Below are 17,803 nucleotides of genomic sequence, written 5' to 3'. Positions count from 1 at the left end.
TTATTGTTCTAAACTTTACTTTAACTTTCAACTAAATGTACAGAAAGGGGTGAGGAGGAAGGAGAGAGATGGGAAGAGAAGAGAAATAACTAAAGAGCAACGTAGTAAGAGACTAAACCAAAGAGCAAGGGAGACATTGAGAGTAAACCACCAGGCTGATGTAGTTTGTGTTGTTCCTTGCTGCAGCAAAATAATCTGTAACTTAAAGGACTTTACTTCTCTATCTGTGAAAGTCCCTTGGGGTTCCTCTCCTTTCAGCAGCTACAAAAAAGATCTCCCACTGATTTGTTACACGGTTATCACTCCTAATTCCACTAGTTTATGCGGATGAGTTTACAGTGTATTTCACTGGAGCTCATGATCAATGCTCCCTCATGTTGATAAGCCTCACTGCCCTTAAATGATAGAAGAGAGAGACATGTCTCAAGAAGAAGGATGTCAAGACAGACCAAGATTTCGGTTCAGGGATCAATGCATTCACTAAGCAGGCAAAAACAGAGTGTCTTGTTTGGCACTCAAGTGCTTGTTAAACAACTTGTCAGGAATATAGGTGCTCTGTTAGACGCTAACCTAAACTTAAATCCCCATCTGAGCACAGCTTTTAAATACTGATTCTTTCAAGTAACTTTGTTTCACTATTTTACAAGTATATTCTGCTAAATAAATGTGCACCTATATGCTAATCTTCTCGAACCAAACAGAAAATTGAACATTCTATAAGTGAGTGAATAACATCTGAAAATGCTAAACCTCGTTTAAAGCAAGATTGTCAGTGGCAATATTTTCTGACTGTCTTTTTCCTGACAAATTTGATCCAAATATTTCAGATTGCTGGTAATCTACAGCACATTTCTCTTTCAACTCACCCCAACCAATTTCCCAAAACAAATTTTGGGCCGTGATGGATAAAATAAGTAGCACAAGAACAACGTCCAGCAGAATAAAAAAGAACTGGTGGGCTGTAATAGAGTTTAGGTGCATCAGTGGGGAGAAAGAAATATGACCCACTCACATCTGGTCATCAATTTCTTCAATCTGACGGTCTATTCGTCCCTCTTCATCCTCCTCTGCCACAATTGCTTCTGACACCTGTAGCAGTAAAAAAGATTAATAGCGCCTCAGATTTAAGAACGAAGCGTAATCCGAACTTCATACAAAGTAATGCTAGAATTAAAAGCAAGCATGAACACAGAGATGAAAATCTTTGCACCACTGGGACAGAAAAGCTGTGACTAACTGCAACTGTTTAGCTATCTCTGGCATGATACCTGGGATTGTTCAATCTCTGCTGGAGGCTGTTCCAGGTCCCTGAATGTGTACTGTCAATAAAAAGTTAGGATAGTTATTGTCCCTTTGGTTGAGTCCATGGGGACACTGGGAGGATGATGTGGAAGCAGATTGTACCTCAGGGGCCCACGCCTTTGTACTTGTACCCATGTAGCTTATAAGTCATTCTGATCTCTCCTGTACAATTCCTCGTCTCCCAAAGGAAATGTTACTTACTGGTAACACTCCTTCTCAGTCGTTGAAATTGGCACTGAATTTGTTAACATAAATGAAAGAGTACTTGTGTACATGCATATGTATAAACATATTTTTATGATATATGACCACATATAACCCACATGTAAATAATTTTTTTTTTAAATAAACAATATAACTTAAGAATTAGCAAAACCAATTGATATGGCCTTCACATACATAACTGGTAAGTTTTTTTTCTTTTTCATAAAACAGGAAATAGACATTAAAAGTAAAAAATGCCTGTCTACAGGTGCATGCATATGCTTGAAAGAAAAAAAATAAGTAAAAATCACCCATTGCGGAGCGCTAGGTGGCGCCTGACCGTCATGGACGCCTTTCAGTAAGGCTCCCGGCGCTGGTCCCCGCAAATCCTCCTGGCTCCATCCTGGACTGCCCTGGCCGGCTCGCTCTGGGTGCGGAGGCGTGCGGAGCTGCCCTGCTGTCCCGGGCTCGATCCTGGGGCGCCGTGGACATCGCGGGACCCGCCTGGACGCCGCGGAACCCGACCGGCGGTGGAAGGTGGCGGCTGTGGAGCTGTGACCCGGGCGAGCTATAAATTGAGCCCGCGGCGCCCACGAGGGGCACAGGCCTGACCCTGCCGGTGGGGGAGAGGCGGCGGCCGCGAGGCTGCCGTGGGCCCTGTCGGCACCGGAGAAGCGCAGCCCTGCTCTGCTGGCACATTGCGGAGACCCAGGAGTGGTGAGGCGGACCCCCCCCGAACGAACTGGTGTGGCGGAGCAAGCGGTGAGTGCGGCTGAGAGGGACAGCGTTGCCGGGGCGGCTGTGGGGGCCGGGTGCGGAGGGGAGACCCCCCCATCGGGCTGAGCATCGGCAGCTGGGGGCCCGGGCCCCCGCCCCCCCCCCCTTCCTCCCTCCTCTTCCTGGCTGCAGTGTGGAGCTGGCCCCGTCGGCCCGAGGCTGCCTGAAGGGCTCCGGGTGCAGGGGGCCCTCCTTGATTCGGGCCGCACATCGGCGGTCGGGGGGGGGGGGGGGGGGGGGGAGTGTGTGCCGTCCCCCAACCCCCCCCCCCCCGTCGCTCTGGGCCCCGGACGACGAGAGCCGACGTGTGGTGACGTGCCCCCCCTTGGGGTTGTGGGGGGACCGCGCTAGTGAGGCACCCCCTCGGAGAGGTTGGCTGTACACAGGAGTCGGGGCCTTGGCGGTTATCGGCTGCGAAACACTCGGGGGACACTCCAAGGGCCTGGGGCCTTGAACTGCGGTGCTGGACCTTGCCTTGTCAGTGGGGGGCTGCGGGCACGACTGCGGCCGGGGGTCGGACTGGCTGTCCCGCTGGGAGGCCCGCTGGGGCTGGTGGTGCCCGGCCATTTCTCTCCGCGGGACCCCCCGGCCGTACCTCCTTCTGCCTCCACTTCACCCCGAGCACCCGTCGACGTCCTGAAGGAGTGTCTCCAACCTGTTGCCCGGCCTCGCTGAACGCCGCGCCCGGGCTGCCCCCAACATGGGTAAGGACATGGCAACCAAGCCGGCGCCCGGGGCCACCCAAACCAGGATGGACAAATTCACGACCTCTGAGAGGGGGTCCGGCCCTACGGGCGAGCCGGCCCCGGCCCCCGCTGCGGACCTTGCCGCCATCCTGCAGGCCATCAATTCATCTCGCGCCTCCCTCGAAGGCATGGTGGGAGAGGTCAAAGTGGATGTTGCTCTTCTCCGGCAGGATTTGCGAAACGCCACCACCCGCATCTCGGAAGCCGAATCCAGGATATCCACTGCTGAGGATGACATCCGCCATCTGCAGGACCAGGTTCGGGAGCTGACCACCCACTCTAAGGAACTACATCGCCGGGTCGATGATGCAGAAAACCGCGCTCGGCGCAGCAACCTGCGCCTAGTGGGATTCCCGGAGGGGGTCGAATCGGGCCGGGCGGACGACTTTATGGAGTGCTGGTTCCGATCCTGGATGCCGGCGGACAGCCTATCTGCTTCGTTCGTAGTGGAGAGGGCCCATCGCTCCCTGGCCCCCAGGCCCCCCGGTGCGCCCCCCCGGCCATTAATCCTCAAGATCTTGAATTTCCGAGACAGGGATGCCATTCTCCGCGAAGCCCGGCGCACGGACACCCTCCACTACCAGAACCACAAAATCATGATCTTCCCGGACTACACTCGTGAAGTCCAAGAACTGCGCCGCTCTTACACTGAAGTGAAACAGAAGATGCGTTCCCTGGGCCTCCAGTACCAGCTTCAGTTCCCGGCCCGCCTTCGGGTCATCTTCCAGCATAAGACATTGTTCTTCGATACGCCACGAGCGGCCTGGTCCTGGTTGACGGAGGAGCATCCCCTGCACCGCTCTGGACGCGGATCGCCTACGGGTGTGCGGGGGGGTGGGGGAGGCCCTGGACATCGAGGACCCGCCGGCGGCATCGCACGTTACCCCGGGAGCGCACGGCGGAGGAGGTGATCACCACGCGCTCCGGGGGACGGCCGCGCCGGGGGTCGAGGGCCTCTTCTGCCTCCTCGGCTGCGCACGCCAGTCCCGCGGCTGGCGGGCCGTGTCGCCCCAGCTGGCGGGCCCTGCTGCCCAGCCGGCTGAGTCGGTGGACACCTCGGACCTCTCTCGCAGCCCTACCATTTGACTCTCTATGATTCTTCGGGGGGGGGGATGATGCCCGGGCCTGGGTTGGAGTGCTCCGCTGTCAGTGTTGCTCTTGGCCAGGGCAGGTGAATCAGGCTTGATTTCAGTTGTACCAGGGGTCCACTAGTGCTCAAGCCCGAGCGTTTTAGCTTGGTGGTTGTTCCATTTGGTTCGGGCGACAGATGCTTCTGTTTTCGAAGTATAGGGTGGGGGGTGGGGGATTGGGTTTGGTTTGGGGTTGTTTCTTCCTCCTTGGGAAGGTTTTGTTGGTGGGGGGTGACTCCCTCTTTGTTGTTGTTCCAAGGCATCTTGTAATCTTTGACCTGCTCTCCTGCCAGATGTCCCGCTGTCCTTCCTTTCTAGGGGCGTGCGCAGCCGCGCCTCCAATGGCCCCCTCTTCTGTCCTGGACCATGGCTGACCCACCTGTTCCTAGGGCCGGCATGCGCGTATTATCCTGGAACGTCAATGGTCTTCTGGACCGCTTTAAACGCATGGCGGTCCTCAAATATGCGCAACGTGCAGAGATTGACGTGCTCCTCCTCCAAGAGACTCACCTTCTGGGCAATAACTGTCCCTTTCTTACCCGCTATGGTTATGACAGGGTGTGGCACTCAGGTTTTGCGCGGGGATCCCGGGGGGTTGCTATCCTGCTCCGCAAGTCCTTTCCCTTTGTCCTGACCAAGGTGCATTTGGACCCCCAGGGCATAGTAGTGGCGGTATGTGGTACTCTTGAGGGGCGACCCCTCACCCTGATGTCCCTCTACGCGGCTCCGTCCCTCCTGTCGTCGGCCCTCTCCTACACCGCGGGCCTCCTCCCGACGCTTTCGGCGGGTTCCCTCATTCTCGGCGGGGACTTTAACGCTGTCTACACGCCCCACTTGGACTCGACGGGTCCGGTATCCCTGGCCCGTGTCGCTCGCGCAAAGCAGCTCTCGACCTGGGCTGAATTTCAGGGCCTCTGCGATGTTTGGAGGATCTGGCACCCGCAGGCTCGCCAGTACACCCACACGTCGGCGGCTCATCACTCCCATGCCCGGATCGACCTCATCTTCGTCCCATCTACCGACTGCGCAGGGGTGCAGGATGCACGCATTCTCCCGAGGGGCCTTTCGGACCACTCGCCAATGCTCCTTGCTCTTGGCTCCCCCCCCCTCTCTGCCCGTCCGATGTGGCGTTTGAACGCTTGGTTCCTCCAGGACAAGGCTTTTCGGAAGGTGGTCGGTGGCGGGATAGCTGATTATTATTCTCACAATGTGGGCTCTGTCCCCTCCCCTGCCGTCCTTTGGGAGGCCGGCAAGGCGACTATTCGGGGGGCCGCTAAGGGGCATCTGCAACGGCAGAGACGTGCTCAATCCCAGAAACTCGCGGATTGCGAAGCTCAAGCCTTGGAACTGGAGCGCAACCTGGGGGAGTTGGAAGACAGCACACGGTCGCGCCGCTTGGCCTTCCTGCGGGAAGAGATTCGCCTACACTCCCTGGAGGCGGCAAAGACTTTGTGGCGCTCCTCGGTGGCCCGGGTATACGGATTGGGAGACAAAAACGGCACTCTTCTCCACCGGCTGGCCACTTACCCCCGGGCGGGCAGGATTATTTCAACCATCAAAGATTCTGCGGGCGGACTCCATACGGCCTCGGTGGCGATGGCCCAAGCTTTCGCTGACTATTATTCCCGGTTGTACCGAATCCGGGCGTCTGAGCTCTCCCTGGAGGAGTTGCTGGGGACGAATGGGGCGGTGCTTGAGCGGCTGGGACCTGAGGTTTCTGAGACCCTCGATTCGCCTATCGAGCTGCAGGAGATTGAAGAAGCGATCAGCCGCCTGGCGCCCGGGAAGACCCCGGGACCTGATGGGTTCCCTCAGGAATACTATGCTCACTATCGTGAGACTCTGGCCCCGAGGCTTCGGGACCTGTTAGCAGAAGTGGTGGAGACGGGCTCGTTCCGGCCGGAAACGGACACAGCAACCATAGTTGTCCTTCCCAAGACGCAGCCCCCATCGCAGTCCTGCTCGGACTACCGGCCGATATCCCTTATTAACACCGAGCTCAAAATCTATGCCACGGTCCTCGCGCAGCGGTTGTGCCCGTCTCTTGCCTCCCTGGTCCATCCGGACCAATGTGGATTTATGCCGGATCGGGGGACCAGACACTGCCTGCGGCGCCTGCACCTCGCCCTGGCGCACCGCGGCCGCCTTTCCCCCTATCTGGCCCTCCTGCTGGTCGACTTTGAAAAGGCTTTCGACTCAGTGGGGTGGGCGTACTTGGGTGAGGTCCTGGAGCGCATAGGTTTCGGTCCCCGGTTCCGTGCCATGGTCGCGGTCCTGTATGCGAGCCCGCGGGCCTGTGTTTTAGTCAATGGGGCTCTATCCCGCCCATTTCCCATAGGTCGAGGAACGCGCCAGGGATGTCCGCTCTCGCCTCTCCTTTTCGTTCTGGCCATGGAACCCCTGTCGGTATTGATTCGCTCGGATCCCGCTCTCCGCGGGTGGGACTGGCCAGGTATGACCCCCGATAAGATCGCCCTCTACGCGGACGACGTCCTCCTCTATCTCTCTGATCCAGCGACCTCGGGGCCCCAGGTCCGCCAGATTCTCCGTCGGTTTGGCCAAGCGTCGGGTCTTCATCTGAACCCTAAAAAATCCGTCCTAGTCCCGTTACACCCGTCAAGGGAATGTTTCGACTGGCAATCTGATATTCCCCTCCGGAGACTCTCATTTAAATACCTGGGGATCTGGGTCACCATCCTTCCGGAACTCTGCTGGGCCCTCAATGTGGCTCCCGTAGTCAACAAGACCAGATCAGATATGCTCAGGTGGCAGTCACTCCCATTGAATCCGCTGGGGAGGGTCGCCCTCTATAAGATGATGATCCTCCCCAAGTTTCTGTACATGTTATAAAACACTCCGTGCCCCTTTCCGCGCCCGTGGTTCCGGGAACTGGATAAAATTTCTCTGGGGCGGCGGCAGGCCCCGGTTGGCTTTAGATCGCTGCAGGGTCCCCTCCTATGACGGAGGCCTGAGCATGACTAACCTATATCTATATTACTTGGCCACCCAGCTACTGGTGATTCATGACTGGTTCTCGAGTGGATGGGACGATCCGGCTTATCGACTCGAGGTGCAATGTCTCGGGTTCTCCTCTATCCAGAGCATGCTCTATGGGGCAACGGTCCACCTGTCGCTCCCCGATGTCGTGCGGGCCCCTTTTTTGGCGTGGCGCGCAGCTTTGAGGCACACCCGCTGGTCGGGGACGAAAACACAGCTCACACCGCTTTGGCACGGAACATGGCTGCGGGAGGTGGCGGGACTTGCAGGATTTCGGCAGTGGGATCTTCTAGGGATCTCCAGCCTGGGCGATATATGGCGGGGGAGCCACATGTGTTCCTTCCAGGAGCTTCGGACCCGCTTCTCGCTACAGCCTTCTCAATTTTATAGATACCTTCAGCTGCGCCATGCGGTCCAAGCCCACGTCCCTCTAGACTCCAGATTGCCTTCTCATAGCCCGCCTGAGGCTCAGGTGATGTTAGGGTGTCTGGGGAAGGGGGGAATATCCCGCATTTATAAATCCCTGATTAACAATACCCCGGTAGACTGGAGCGGATTAAAACAGCGATGGGAGGTCTGGGTGGGACCCCTAGATGACGCGGACTGGAGGGACGCCCTTATGGCACCTCGATCGCTTACCACCTCCGCTAGGCTGCGGCTCATCCAACTCTATTACCTCCACGCCGCTTATCTGACTCCGGACCGCCTATATCGTGCTGGCCTCCGCGTGGACGCCTCCTGTGCTCGCTGTGGGGTGGCTCCGGCGGATTTCTTCCATATTGTGTGGTCTTGTTCCCGCCTGGAGGGCTACTGGGCAGCGATTGAAGCTGATCTAGCGGAGGTCCTGGGATGGGAGGTCCCCCATGAGCCTAAAATGGCTCTGCTGGGCATCACGGACGGGCTGGATGGGTCCCGTAACGACAAGTACTTTCTCACTACTGCCCTAATGGTAGCCAAGAAGGATATAGCGGCCGTGTGGTCACAGCCAGACCCGCCCAGAAGGGCTACCTGGAGTGGAGGGGTGGATTGGTGTGCTGCTCAGGAGCGGTCGTTGTACGCTGCCCGGGGCTGCCCCAAAAAATTCCGCAAAATATGGGGGAAATGGCTGGGGGGCCTGTTTTGAAGGGTGGGGGCGCTGAGGCCGGGGACGGGGGGTGGGGGTTTTTTACATTTGTTTGTCAATGCTTCCCTGATTGAAGTTACTGATGCCAAGTTCAACGCACTGTTGTATATCATTCTTGATATTGTCCTTTATGCCGAAAATAAAAAATTTGTTTATCAAAAAAAAAAAATCACCCATTGCAAAAATAACAAAAACATGGAATTAAAGCTGAAATTAAAGCAGAGAATGGTCTAGCAGCCCTGACACTTTAGTGCATTTCTTTTTACTGTGTACATGTGCAAGAGCAAAATGCAGTATTTCACAGTGATGAGAAGCAATGACTGAAGATAATGACAAACAGTAGATTATCATTGGGTGCATTATCATCAGGAAATCTTTTCACAATACAATTTGAGAAAATGCCTTAAAACAGCAAAAGCATGCCCATAACAGGTGACATTTATCATCTAATTCGTTTTTATAAAACAAAGGAAGCTAAAAAGTAAAATATGTCAAAGTATATTTCACTAAAAATGAAAAAGGGGGAGGAGGAGCCTAGCGCGCAACCAAGATGGCCGCGTAGGTGCGAGGCTCCCGAGGACCACCACGACCTCCTGAATTAATCCTGGCTATATCCTGTCCTTGTTGAGGGGACTGCATCGGTGAACCCGAGCTGAGGCGCCATCCGTTTTTCCTTTTCGAATCGGACCCCGGACACCGGTGGGAGCACCGATTGAAGGTTGCGGCCTTCTCCGCGCTGGCCCCCCGGATTGGAGTAGTGGGGCGATCCGGGGACAAAGCGAACAACAGCGGCGGGCAGGGCTGGGCGACTCGCGTCTCCCGTGCTTTCACTTTCGCTTTTGCGCTCTCCTTGCCCTCAAGCGAGGTAGGGTTGCGGAGCGGGGTGCGCTGGTGTGGCCTTGTCCAGGTGTCCGGCTGACCCGCCGGCCGTGAGTCGTCCTGCGGCCCAGTGGTCGCCCTCCCCCCCCCCGGAACCCGTGAACTGGTTTACCGGCCCTTTCGAGGAGATTGGCACGACGGTGGGAGAGCAGGCATGTCCACCAAACAAGATGGCGACCGGGCGAAGGTGAAGACGACCCGCCGCGGCCCGGCGCCTCAATCCAACAGTATGGACCGTTACACCCTCCAGAAGGGATCTCCGGAGACATCGCGCACATCCCCGGCAGGCCCGACGGAGGCATCTGCTCAACCGGTGGATCTGACCCTCCGGGACGTCATGGGCGCCATCGCAGAGATGAAGGCCTCGGTGGACCAGCGCTTCGACACCTTAGCGCAAAAGATAGACTCGGTCCTGGTGGACGTTAGCCTTGTGAGGGCTGACTTGTCCAAAACCAACGACCGGGTCGATTCCCTGGCCCACACCACAACGAGCCTCACGACGGACGTGGTGGCCCTCCAAAAGGAGGTGCGCCGGCTTGGCCAGGTGAGCGCCCTGATGGACCGGCGACTGGAGGATTCCGAGGGTCGGGCCCGGAGGAATAACGTTCGCATTGTGGGAGTGCCGGAGGGACGAGAGGCGGAGGCGGCAGATCTTTTTGTGGAAGACTTGATCCTTACCCATCTTCAGCCCCGGGGGCTGAGTAAGCTTTTTGCGGTGGAACGTGCTCACCGGGTCCCTGGGGGCAGACCTAAGGCCGGTGCCCCGCCGCGGCCTCTCATTGCCCGGATTTTTAATTTTCGGGACAGAGACGCTATCCTGCAGACCTCCAGGCAACAGGGACCGGTCAAGCTTGATAACATGGATGTGCATTTCTACCCAGACTTTACTCCGGCGGTCCAAAAACTGAGATTGAGTTTTCTCGGAGTTAAACGTCGCCTACGGGACCTGAACCTTAAGTACTCAATGCTTTTTCCAGCTAAGCTAAGGGTGGAGGTGGATGGGCGCACGCACTTTTTTGACCGACCCGAGGCGGCTGGGGACTGGTTGGACACTCTGCCTGGAGATCGGGGCCGAGGGGGTGGGGGGGGTGCGGTTGGCGGGGAGGGCCCGCCGGATCAGAACTGAGGGGTGAAGAATAGGCCTTGCTCTGGACAACATTCCTTTACCATTTACTGATCGTTTATGTTCCCCTCCGATGGAGGTCGTGTGGGGTCTGTTGGGGGCTTCCCTCCTCCTCTGGAGGACTAGTTAGTTTTTCATCTATGGGGCGACAGGCACACTGCACTTTGGGGGGGCTGTTTGGGCTCATGCAGGGGTGCAGGGAGGGGGGAGTTCTGTTGGGATGGGGGGGTGGGGGGGGGGTGTCGTTTGTTTGCACCGCAAGGCAAGCCCTTTACTGTATTGTTGCTCTCGAGATGCTCTGTGGGGGACGACTGATTGCTTCTACGTATGATGGGGGGTAGGGATTTGACTGTGTTGTCATGGAATGTTAACGGCCTGGGGGACAGGATTAAGCGTGGTGTGGTCCTGCAGTACCTGAAACGTATCTCACCAGATGTTATCTTCCTGCAGGAGACACACCTCATAGGTAACTCCTTTCATGCCATGAATCGGCGAGGCTATCGTTTGGTGGCCCACTCGGGCTTCACCTCGGGCTCGCGGGGGGTGGGTATCATGATTAAGAACTCGCTCCCGTTGGAGATTGATGAGGTGCGCCATGATGAGAGGGGACGCTACGCTGTTCTGGTGGGTAGAATGGAGGGTAGAGTGTTTGTTTTTATATCAGTGTACGTCCCGCCTGGGTTACAATCTACTACATTTGCGGCTTTGGGGCGCCTCCTCCTGGACCTCCCGGGTGGCCTGCTGGTGGTTGGGGGGGACTTTAATGCGGTAGTTTCTGGGTCTCTGGATCGCCATCCCCCTAGGGACCTCCCCCGGGCACAGGCCTGGCTGTCCGGCCTTTTAGATACTCTGGGCCTGGTGGATTGCTGGCGACTAAAGCATCCCGCGCAGCGGCAATACACCTTCCACTCGGGTGCCCATGGTAGCCTCTCGCGGCTTGATTACATCCTTGTCCCGGCGGCCCATGCTGGGAGGGTGGGAGAGGTGTGCCATCTGGCGCGGGGCATTTCAGATCACTCCCCAGTACTGTTACATTTCGATGTCTTCCCTAGGGGGGGGGGCAGGGTGGCTCCAATCAATGCTTGGTACTTGCGTGACCCCACTATTCGTGCCGACTTGATCAAATCCTTACAGCGATACTTTGATGAGAATGTGGGGTCTGTCCCTTCGGCCATCTCCCTGTGGGAGGCTTTTAAGGTAGTTCTCAGAGGGGAGGCCCTCTCCTTTATCTCCCAGGCCCGGAGGCGCGAGCGGGAGGAGGTAACCCGGGTGGAGGCCGAAATTACGGAACTAGAGGGTGACCTGGGGAGCGGGGTAACCGACGCCAAGTTGCATGTTCTGCACCTCAAGCAGGCGGCCTATAGGGCCCTCGTCACGGAGGCGGCCAGGGGCCTCAGTAGAGAGCAACAGGGGCGACTGTATGATGTGGGTGATAAGGCTGGTAAATTGATTGCGTGGTTGGACAAGAGGGAGAGAGCGAGTCGTGTGGTTCCTTTGATTGAGGGGATGGATGGTGTGCCTGTCACCGAGCCGGAAGCCATTGTCTCCTGCTTCGCGGATTACTTCCGCGAGGTGTATTCCCCGGTTTCTCCCTGCTCGGAGGAAGATTCCCATGCCCTGCTTCGGGACATCGCGCTGCCCTCCCTTACGGTGGAGGACAGGGATTTGCTGGACGCTCCTCCCACCTCGGACGAAATTGCCCTGGCTATTCGCTCGGTCGCATCCGGCAAGGCCATGGGCCCCAATGGTATCCCCATCGAGCTCTACAAGCTACGACCGGATGTACTGGCGCCCCACCTGCGCGCCATGTTCCTGGCGGCCCACTCGCAGGGTTCCCTCCCGCCGGACCAGCGTCTGGCCACAATCGTGGTGATCCACAAGGAGGGGAGACCCCGTGAGCGGGTTACATCCTATAGGCCTATCTCGCTCTTGAACGCGGAGCCCAAAATCCTCGCCAAAGTGCTGGCCAACCGGCTGGTTGGCGTGGTGGGCGATTTGGTCCACCAAGACCAATCTGGCTTTATACCCCATCGCAACACGGCTCTTAATCTGCGACGCTTGCATGGGGTGCTCGCGCGTGTCCCGTTTGTGCGGGAGCCGGCCATCTTGGCGTCCTTGGACGCCACCATGGCGTTTGACACGCTTGAATGGCCATACATCTGGGCGATGCTGGCGAAATTTGGATTTGGACCGGGATTCATTAGCTGGGTCAAATTGTTGTATTCGGGCCCATTGGCGCAGGTGGTGGTGAATGGGCGAGTCTCGGCCCCCTTCGTGCTGGGGCGGGGCACGCGTCAGGGTTGCCCCTTGTCACCGCTCCTGTTTGCATTGGCCTTGGAGCCCTTGGCGGAGTGGCTGCGGTGGCACCCCTCCATCCGTGGTCTCCGCTGGACCCCCGAGCATGAGGACCGCGTGTCCCTCTACGCCGATGATATCCTTTTGTATCTCGCCTCCCCGCACAACTCGCTGATTGTCCTGGTTGATGTTTTGCGCTCCTTCGGTCGTAACTCAGGCCTTGTCATCAACTGGGCGAAATCCTGCGTGTATGTGCTCTCCGGGGAGGTTCCGGCCCTACCACGGGACTGCCCGATCCAGATTGCCTCCCAGGGGTTCCGGTACCTGGGTATATATATTACTCTAGACCCGGAGGTCCGCTACGAGCGGAACTTGCTGCCCCCCCTCCAGCGCTTGCGGGAGGACGTTGCGCGCTGGCGGCGTCTTCCGCTTTCGCCGCTTGGCCGAGCGGCCTTGTTTAAGATGATGTCCTTGCCGCGCTTTCTGTATGCGCTTCAGAATACTATGGACTTGGTTCCGGCGCGCTACTTCCGTGAGGTGGAGAGCCTGCAGCGGCGCCTGTTCTGGGACGGGAGGCCGCGTATTGCTCTGGCTAAATTGACGCTCCCGTGGTACGATGGGGGGGTCGCCCTCCCGGACATTAAACGGTATTACTGGGCCTCCCAGCTAGCTGCAATTAATCACGGCCTTTACGGGCCCGCCCTGAACCCGGCATTTGAAATGGACAAGATGCTCCTGCCCGGTGGCGACTACAATCGAGCGCTCTACTCTGGCGCGCCCGACTCCCGTCTGACGGGACCGACGCGTGTCATGGTGCGTGTCTGGCACGCGGCTAATGCAGCGATGGGGTGGAGGGACCGTTTGACCCGGGCGACACCGCTATATGCGTCCGAGAGGTTGGGCTCCCTGTGGACATCGAAGGGCTTCGAGAAGTGGGACACGATCGGAATCAGCACAGTGGGAGATCTCTGGACGAGGGGGGGATTCAAAACTTTTGAGACGCTGCAGACGGAGTTTCAGCTGCAGGGCAGTGAGTACTTTCGGTACTTACAAGTCCGCCATGCGCTGGGCTCCGTCTTCCCGGATGTCACGTCCATTCCGGAGTCCTCCCCCCTGGAGGACCGAGTGTTGGATGGCCATGTCCCAGACAGCACGATCTCCCTCATATATAAAAAGCTGATCAATGACAGATCGTGCCTGCTGACTAGTCTCCGCGAGGCCTGGGTTGCCGACGGGTTGGAACTGGACGACGAGGACTGGATCTCCGCGGTGGCCTCTCCGAAGGAGGTGGCCATCCCGGCTCGCCTTCGCTTCGTCCAGCTTAAGATCCTCCACCGGGTTTACGTGACGGGGCCAAGGCTTCTACGTATGGGCTTTGCTGGTGACGGATTGTGTAAGCGTGGCTGTGGTGCTTTGGCAACTTTCATGCATATTCTGTGGGAGTGCCCAAAGGTGGAGCGATTCTGGCGTGGTGTGCATGAGGTCCTGCGTGTGGTTACGCGTGTCGCGCTGTTGCCTGAAGCGAGGAGATGCTTGCTGAATGTGTGGGAACCAAATGACTATTCGGTCCCGCAGAAGCGGTGGGTGACTCTGGGATACATGATAGCTAAGCGTGACATTGCTCAATTGTGGGGATCCCAGAGGCCCCCGACGGTGTTGGCCTGGAAAGAACATATGGATTGGTGTATGTTTCGTGAAAAGGTAGTGTATGTGGCGAGGGGTAAGCCTGGGGCGTGGGTGAAAATCTGGGGCCCCTGGAACGCCTATCGCGGGGGTATTTGTGAGCCGCCACTGCTACCGGCTGCCTCACCAGCTCCGTCCCCCTAGCCGACTCCCTCCCCTAGCCGCGGGCATGTGGTTCCCCTGTCCTTGATCTATTCCCATTCCCCTCTTCCGAGTTTGGCTGCTGGTTGGGATCCCCCACTTAAGGAGCACGTGCCGTCACTTTGGATTGCGGGTTGCCTTGCGGGTGTGGTTTTTTGTGTTGTTCTGTTTTGAAAAAAAGGAAACCGTATTGTGGGCTTGGAGCTATGTGGCCTGCGCCATTGATATCTCCTGATTTACCGATCTGCACCGCCAAGAGACTTTTACTGTAGGTATGTCATATGCTTCTGCCACTCTAGCGGCCGGCCGGATGGTTGTAGGCCCATACCTGTAACCTTTTTTTAACATGTAATAAACGGTTTCAAAAAAAAAAAAAAAAAAAAAAAAAAAAAAATGAAAAAGGGAAAATGTAGCCAGTAATGAGCGCCTTCCCATCATGCCTTTAGAGCCAATTAAACAGTTTTTTTTGGCTCACGGAGAAGATCCCAGAACAAAGGCTTCCAGCAAGTAGAATTCTGAATGAAACCCCATTTTGTTTTCACATAATATCATTTGAAGTCAGTTTAATAAAGAATATTTGCATGTTTTCCTTCTTTTTTCACATGAGGGTAACTTTGGTTTCTCTATCATGCCTGCTCTCTTTCGTAAATGCCCTTCTGGTATGGGAATCACATCATGGGTGGATCAGCATAACGTCCGCAACAATTGTTTGCAATTTCAAAGGAAAACCAAATCAAATAATGAATACCAGTTCTGATAAAACTATTTCAGCAAAACTGTTGATTCGAAATTTGTAAGATGTATGGGACTTCCCATTTCATGAAAACCAATGCATAGGATGTTTTCATAAAGATGAAATGTGATTAATCTTGAAAAGGGCTTTTTCAAGTTTTTCTACAAGGTTTGCACAGATCCCTTTTCCCCCCTTTAACCTATATTATTTTCACATCTTTTAACTTGGTTATGTTTCCCCCATTTTCCCAAACTGCTATTACAAAGGATTCCCCCACACCACTTTTACGTCTATTTCACAGTTTTTTAAACTCCATAAACCTCCATCTCTATTTGAGAAATGAGAATGCTCTACATTCATGGCAAACATTGAATTCTGCATTTCACTCTTTCCAATTGGCAAATGCAAGCAGGTGCCCATAAGGTCTAAGGGTACTACATGATCTGTCTCTTACACAGCCTGAAGCACAGAGACCATGCTGCATTTCTTCTTCTTGAGAAACCAGTTGAAGAAACACTAGTCTAGGCAAGGTTTCAGTTTGCTCGCGTACCGTTTCCGGAATTATCTTTAACAGACTCTTTAGCCACCATCTAACATAGAAAACAAACAATTCTATAGCCCAATTTCTACAAAAAGAGCTACAATCTAAAATCTTTGTTTGGGGTAGGAGGGAGAAGTCAGTCTTCAAGCAGGTGGAGTGGACCAGCACTTTATCAAACTTGAGATAGTGGTCACGCCTTTTCTCCAAATGTACACTGCCCATCACACTGCATTTTCAAAAGTTGTGCTTGGGGGACATACCCTTAAAATGAAGTCAGCCTTACTTAACCCCTTCAGTGCCTCGCCCTTTCCCCCTCCTGTGCCGGGCGTTGCATTAGTGGGTGGGGTTCATGACGAGATAGTCTCGTCATGGGCACAGCGCAACAGTGCTCCATGACGAGACTATCTCGTCATGGGCACTGAAGAGGTTAAAGATGTCTCTATAAGGTAAACACAAGGAGATGATGGACGGAGCGCTGAAACATTTCAGATACTCACCCCCAGTCACAGATCTGGGTTGAATCCATCATCGTTAATTAGCTTTTTGCATTTGTCACCCCGAGTGGGACGGTATGCCCAGATGTGGGTCCTGTGCTCTCCATGCCACTGGAGTCAAGCTATCCTGGCTGATGAGGGATGAAACCCTGATACCGTCCTAGGATGCTTGTTTTCAGTCCGGGGAAGACCTGGACTGGCAGTTCGGGCTGGACTTTTCCCATTGGGCGCAGGGTCAAGACTGATTTGCAAATGGCTGAATTCAAACTGAAATGGCATGGGGAGCAAAAAAACTATGGATGTAGGCCCAAATCTCTGTAGTGGGGGGAATGTATGACATTGTTCTGCATTCTGTTCATCAATTGTTCTATTTACATTTGGCACCCCGAGTGGGACGGGTATGCCCAGATGTGGTTCCCATGCTCTCCATGCCACTGGAGTCAAGCTATCCTGGCTGATGAGGGGTGAAACACCGAAACCGGTCCTAGGATGCTTGTTTCCAGCCGGGGAGGACCTGGGCTGGCAGTTCGGGCTGGACTGTTCCCATTGGGCGCAGGGTCAAGACTGATTTACATATGGCAAGGGGAGCAAAAAAAAACAATGGATTTAGGCCCAGATCTCTGTACTGGGGTGAATGTATGACATTGTCCTGCATTCTGTCCATCAATTGTTCTTTTTGCATTTGTCTCTATAAGGCAACATCAGACAGCAAAAAACACAGCTTTCAGATGACCTTCATTTGGATGGAGATCTAAACTTTAATTTGGCAAAAGCCATGACGAGCTTTGCTCCTTTCTCGTGATTTCTCATAACTATAGAACTTGAACTGAGACAACACCTTTGTTACAACCTAAGGTGGCCTTGGGCGATGGTGTTCTATGTATTTGGAACAGCTTTGAGATGAGACTTTTAGCAGCCCTCAAATGGTTGAATAAACAGCGTTGGAACCTCTTCTTCATGTGGTCATTATGCAAGAGGTGATTTTTCTAGAAATTTCTATCATACATCAGTCTAGTCACTTGGTTTCTACAATCTTTTGTAAAAGCACTGAAAAACTTTTCTTCATTCCGATTCTTTTCATCCTAAGGCTTTGCAAGGTTACATTTTTTACCCTATACAAGAAACTTTACTACTAATGAAGAATTTAAACAACAGGTACAGGCCTTAGAATCTAGACTATGGGACACAGTCTTCCTGTAAAGTGGTCAAACATTTATCTAAAATGGTAATAATGACCACTAGTGATGCCTTTTTTTTTTTTTTAGAAACAAGGGAGAGATCCTTTCAAAAAACCAATATAACTGTGGTTACAACTTTTGAATCTTTAGCCAATAACGTAAGAAAATTGATCAAAACGCAATGAAAGATTTTACAACTGGGCTGAACTTGTTTTCTTTCTCTACTGTTTGCTTTTTTAGATGCCAAGAGTTTCAGATACTCTTTAGTTCACATAAGACCAAAAAGGAGAATGGGAGAGAGACATCTATATCTTTGGAAGGAAACCTTGCAATTGAGTATTGGCCCTGTGGGACATGCACTATGTGTGCTTTGCGCCCTTACAACAAGACCTGGACCAAACACATCATACTAAATATAAACCTGTGCATGTCATTTATTGTTTACCATCTCCAGTAA

At 54.5% G+C, this 17,803-nt stretch overlaps 1 protein-coding gene across 1 annotated transcript in view; it reads right to left on the bottom strand.

Moving 5' to 3' along the window:
* The window catches only part of ZNF830 (zinc finger protein 830), a 176,815-nt gene that overhangs the window by 26,404 nt on the left and 132,608 nt on the right, over positions 1-17,803 (bottom strand). Inside the window, exon 9 of the mRNA XM_085606863.1 lies at positions 1,013-1,089. Coding sequence (XP_085462989.1) covers positions 1,013-1,089 — 77 coding nt within the window. The remainder of the gene's footprint in view (positions 1-1,012; positions 1,090-17,803) is intronic.

This window comes from Triturus cristatus, chromosome 5_2, assembly GCF_964204655.1.
Source record: "Triturus cristatus chromosome 5_2, aTriCri1.1, whole genome shotgun sequence".
Classification (NCBI taxonomy): domain Eukaryota; kingdom Metazoa; phylum Chordata; class Amphibia; order Caudata; family Salamandridae; genus Triturus; species Triturus cristatus.
This window is presented reverse-complemented; position numbering and strand designations above follow the sequence as displayed.